The sequence below is a fragment of the Bidens hawaiensis genome, unplaced genomic scaffold (assembly GCF_021521415.1).
Source record: "Bidens hawaiensis isolate Kalapana, Puna unplaced genomic scaffold, B.hawaiensis_p1.1 tig00035541_1, whole genome shotgun sequence".
Taxonomy (NCBI): domain Eukaryota; kingdom Viridiplantae; phylum Streptophyta; class Magnoliopsida; order Asterales; family Asteraceae; genus Bidens; species Bidens hawaiensis.
The window spans coordinates 19,427-24,707 of NW_027496191.1; the positions used below are offsets into that span (position 1 = coordinate 19,427).

At 37.2% G+C, this 5,281-nt stretch overlaps 1 protein-coding gene across 1 annotated transcript; it reads left to right on the top strand.

The window, feature by feature from the left end:
* The first annotated feature begins 276 nt into the window (after positions 1 to 276).
* Positions 277 to 4,826, top strand: LOC143587522 (uncharacterized). Its single transcript, XM_077068791.1, has 7 exons — positions 277 to 353; positions 1,362 to 1,609; positions 2,432 to 2,587; positions 3,313 to 3,469; positions 3,554 to 3,696; positions 3,809 to 3,844; positions 4,443 to 4,826. The coding sequence occupies exons 1-7, from the start codon at positions 278 to 280 to the stop codon at positions 4,824 to 4,826; spliced, it is 1,200 nt and encodes a 399-aa protein (XP_076924906.1). The 5' UTR covers position 277.
* The last annotated feature ends 455 nt before the right edge of the window (positions 4,827 to 5,281 follow it).

The following is a 5,281-nucleotide window of genomic DNA, read 5'->3' on the forward strand; positions in this document are numbered from 1 at the left end:
AAAGTAAACTAAAGCCGGGTTTCCATTCTAGATTTAAATTTATCAAACCCTAAGAAATTAATAATAAAAGAAGAGAAAACCCTAATTCTGTTTCTGTGACATAACAACAAACTCTCAATTCATCATCAACGGTGACGTTGAGACAAAACTAGGGCTTTTTTTTTTCAATCCCCCAAATCGAATCCTCATAATTGAAGTGGCATTTGCATCTTACAGATTCATTCTAGGGCTCAAATCCTCTTCATTCCATTGATTGCTGCTGGTATATGGAAGTGGGATGAATAGCGTCTTCAGTGAACAGATACTTGCCGACAAGCTATCCAAGCTCAACAGTACTCAACAGTGTATTGAAAGTATCCTCCTTTATATGTTTATTATGCTAGTCGATGTGGGATGTACCTGTTCATTACTCATCTTTTGCCTTAATTCTTTCTGCAAAATCTTCTAAATGTCAATTTGTATTAGGACCTATTTAATGATATCACTATTATGCTAGTTATAGGAAGCAATAGAAACTCAAGACTGAAATCATTGATCTGAATATCAGTTTTAATGGTTAAACCATTGAGCAATGAACATAGCTATTGGACTTTTGAATATTAGGTATTTTACTTTTGTGTTGAGAGTTCTGAAATCTGATATATGATGACATGCAACAGTTCATGATAAGATATTCTCTTACCATACTTGATGATGCTTGTGTTTTCATTTATTTTTTATATTTTATCATATGAACAAGAACAACGCTTTGTGGCTTATAATGGTTGCCCTGGTTTTAAAACGCACGTTTCATGTAGTTATGGGTCAGAATTGGTCAAAACCAGGGTTTGTAGGAAGTTTGTGTGTAAAAACTAAAAACAACCTCAGGGATGAAGATATTATGAAAGATTTGTAGTTTATTTGGTTGTACATAGTTTTGTGCCTCACATACATAATGTGCGTGCCATTTAGTTCTGGGCCAAGTTTGGTCAAAGTTAGGGTTAATAGGAGGTTTATGTGTAAAAAAACCTCAGGGGTGGATAACTGGATAAGTTATGAAAGGTTTGTTTGATAAATAGGTTATTATGTAAAAGAGATGCCAAATATTCAGCTTCTGGTTGTAAATAAAAGCTTATTTGGTTGTACATAACCTTGCGCCTTACGTACATGATGTGCTTGCCTCATGTGGCTTTGGGTCAAAATTAGGGTTGGTAACAAGGCTATGTGTAAAAACATAAGTAATGAAGAAATTATGAAAGGTTTACTTAACAAATAGGTTTATATGTAATACAGACGAAAGTGCAGCTTCTGGTTGTAAATAAAGCTTATTTGGCCGTACATAGTTTTGTGTCACATATTGTTGTTTTCTTGACTCTGTATAGCACTGTCTCATTGGTGTATATTTCACCGGAGCAAAGCTGAAGTGGTTGTTACAACATGGGAAAAACAGTTCCACAGTGCTGAGGTGGCTCAAAAGGTTCCTCTTTTATACCTTGCAAATGATATTCTTCAAAATAGCAAACGCAAAGGAAATGAATTTGTGACCGAGTTTTGGAAGGTTCTACCGGGAGCCGTTAAAGATCTTACTGAAAAAGGCAATGATCATGGGAAAAGTGTTGTCACCCGACTCGTATGCATCCTTAAACTCTTCTTATATGTCTGTTTTTTTTGTCTCTATTTATGTGGATGTAGAATTAAACCCTAAGCTATAGCTGGTTACTTAACTATAGGCCTGGCAAACTAGGCAGGTTCAGGTTACTGGCCAGAATGTGTTCTAAGCAAAATTAGTTCGGGTCAAAACACGTTCTAAGCAAAATGAGTTCAGGTCCAAACAGGTTCTAAGCAAAATGAGTTTTAAGCAGAATGGATTCTAACCAAAATGGAATTGGATTAAACTGAGTCGTTTTACAAAAATGATATCCACTCCACCCCACACCCGACCCCCACCCTACCGGGAGTTAAGATGAACTGTTTTACTTCTACAAAAAAACGTACCCACACCCACCCCATTTCACCACAGGTTAAAATGAGTCGTTTTAGAAAACAAGTATCAACCCCACCTCACCCCTCCCCACCCCAAGTCAGGGTAAAATGAGTTGTTTTAGAAAAAAAGGTGCTCACCCAGCCACCCCCATCCCCACGGCTGCTGTAATGGGATATCGATGATGGTGGTGGAATGTCGATGGCGTCGGGGGTGGAGTGCTGGTGTTGGTGCAGATGAAGACACAAATGATCATGGGTAGTACTAACACATTTGAACCTTTTTAAGTTTTTTAACAGTTACCTGTTTTGACCTGTTGACTAATTAAAGGCAACCCAATTTGACCCATTGACTAGTTTAAGGTGACCCAAATGAACCTGGCTCATATTAACCCATTATTTGAACAATGGGTCATGATTGCCACCTATACTTCAATTGATCTATTTTTAACTGAGTTGATGTGAATGGCAGGTTAATATATGGGAAGAAAGAAGAGTGTTTGGATCCAAAGCAAAGAACATTAAAGCTGTGTTGCTTGGAGAAGAATCACCTCAACCGCTTGAGTTCTCAAAAAAACGTCCTCGTTCTGTGAAAATTGTTAAGAGAGATTCACGTTCCATAAGAACGGTCAGTAATAATCAGATATTCAGATTATTAGTGAAATCATATTATATTTGACTCACAACTGCTTATAAAAATAATTTTCTTGAGTGTAAACAAGTCAAACTGGCTTGTGAGCCACTAGAGATCGGCTCATTAAAAGCTCGAATCAAGCTGGCTCATGAGCTACCCAGAATTGTGTCGTTAAAATTTTGAATCAAGTCGGCTCGTCATCTACCCGAGATAGGCTTGTTAAAACCCTGAATTGAGTTGAGCTTAAACCAACATGAGCCTGAGCTCGAGCCTTGAAATAAGCTTGGCTAATAGACGAGCCTGAGCCCAAGCTAGCTCATGAGCCTATTATTTATAAGCTATTTCATGTATTAAGTATAATTCTAAAATAATGTTAAAAAGCTTAATAATATATGTTATGTTATATATAAAAACTGTAATTAAAAATATATATAAAATTAATCAAATTGTATATAACTTAATTAATGAATAATAAACAAGCTGAGCTTCGAGCTTTAAAAAACTAATCACGAGCCAAGCTCAAGCTTTTGAATGAGAGCTCGAAACGAGCTGACCTCGAGCTGAGTCAAACTTGGGCTCGGCCATGTAGCCAACCTTATTGGACCTCTACCTAAAATTTACCTAATTTTGCTGGTGGTTACCTGCACATTTTGCCATCTATTATATCTTTACAATTTTGGTCATGTGACTTCTTTTTATCAATTTTATCTTTTATTCAGAAACTCAGTATCGGAAGTACAGCAGAGAGAATTGTGTCAGCTTTTCACTTAGTCGTGAGTGAAAACCACGGTGAAGATGAAGAGATGAATAAATGCAAATCTGCGGTTCGGCGTGTTAAGAAAATGGAGAAAGATATTGATTTGGCATTAAAAAATGGTAGGTTTATTTCAATGCGTACATAGTACAAAGTATTATTATATGGTCCAAGAAATGTGCTGACCAAAAACTCGGTCAATGCAGGTAAAGATCCCAAAAGGAAGAGTTTGTCTAAAGAACTTGAGGAAGAAGAAAATCTGTTGAAGCAGTGCATAGAGAAACTTAAAGTTGTTGAAGCGAATAGATTGGCCCTTGTGTCTCAGCTGCGTGACGCGTTGAATGACCAGGTATTATTATTACATTTGTTATTGTTATTATTAATACATATTATTGTTTTATACTTTACAAACTAAATGCTATAGGAAATGATATTTTGTTTTTGCTTTTTTATATTTTCAGGAGTCCGAGTTAGAGAATGTTTGCACCCAAATGCAGGTATGTTTGTATACTTGTTTACTGCCGTTTTAAACGCGCTCTGAGGTGTTTTGATTCCACAATGCATGTACGAGGCGTGCGCCACGTATGCAAGGCGTTACCTGATAAAAAGTACTGATTTTTTTGGTGGATAATATTTATAACTTGTTAAGTTCTAAACACAAAAAAAATTAAATAAATATAGTCGTAATGTTAATAATTAGTAAAGTTTCCTCAAGTTTAAAAGTTATGGATTTAGTCCCCAAACACCTATATTGCTTTTATAAATCGTCTCTGGGTTAGGTAAGATTATACCATCGGTTGAACAAATCTAACCACTGATTCGGCAGGTGTTTTCGAGTATTTGAACAAATTAGACCATCAATTGAACAATTCTAACCACAGATGAAGAGAACATCTTATATTTTATTGTTTAAACGTTAACAACTTAAATATTATTTTCAAAGAATTATTTAATACTTTGTAATTGTGAGGCGTATGCCATGTGCGCGCATCGGCTTCTGGGATCAAAATGCATGAGTGCCAAACACTTTATAAAACCAAGATAACGATAATGGTAATAACAACAATACTAATAGTTGTTTGTAAACATTTTCAGGTGGCGGAAGCGCAGAAAGAGAAAGCAAAAAACACGCGCAAACGTCTCGAAGACGAAAACTACATAACAGACATCAAAGCACCATCTGTTGATGCTTCTAACATAGCAGCACAAGTTGCAGATAAACTTACAGCTTCAACCTCCTCTCAATACATCATGTCATCTGTTCTCTCGACTCTCGCAGCTGAACAAGGCCTAACAAAAACCACCCCTCTTCCCGTCTCTTACCAACCGCGTTTACCAAACTCCCAACAACCTCAATTTATGCAACCGCCTTCGCACCAATATTTGCAACCACCTGCCACCACATTTCCGTATGGCGGTGTCAGTACACCGCCAATGCCTCCGCCACCGTCTTATATGATGGTTCCTGTGACTCATTAGGGGCTAGACGTGCACAAATCGGGTTCAACTGGAAAACCCGAACCGGTTCGAAACCGGTTTTTTCACACCGGGTTGTAAAATGGAACCGGTTCCAATCAAGAACCGGTTCGGTTCCCGACCCGAACCGATGCCCAGATATGCTAACTTTTAAGAACCGGGTAGGGTATGAACCGGAACCGGTTTTTACGTAAAAACCGGTTCCACCGGTTTTTTTTGAAATTTAAATATTATAGCCGTTAGGAACCAGTTCCAACGGCTATATAGCCGTTTTTGACCGTTGGAACCGGTTTTTTAACTACAAATAGGTTATTTTCTTACTATAAATAGCAAGGTTTGTTTGTGTACTTGTTAAACCAATTCCAAAACTATAAAACACACTCCAAACCACAATTAACCTTAAACCGACAACAAATGGCAACTAATGATGACGTTGTTATGGTGATCGAAACAACAAG

What these genes read in the sequence shown, in the direction of transcription:
- LOC143587522 (XM_077068791.1), top strand. Translation starts at nt 278, where the DNA reads ATGAATAGCGTCTTCAGTGAACAGATACTTGCCGACAAGCTATCCAAG. An exon ending in TACTCAACAGTGTATTGAAA is followed by an intron (nt 354 to 1,361) that starts GTATCCTCCTTT and finishes GACTCTGTATAG; the next exon opens with CACTGTCTCATTGGTGTATA. An exon ending in AAAGTGTTGTCACCCGACTC is followed by an intron (nt 1,610 to 2,431) that starts GTATGCATCCTT and finishes TGTGAATGGCAG; the next exon opens with GTTAATATATGGGAAGAAAG.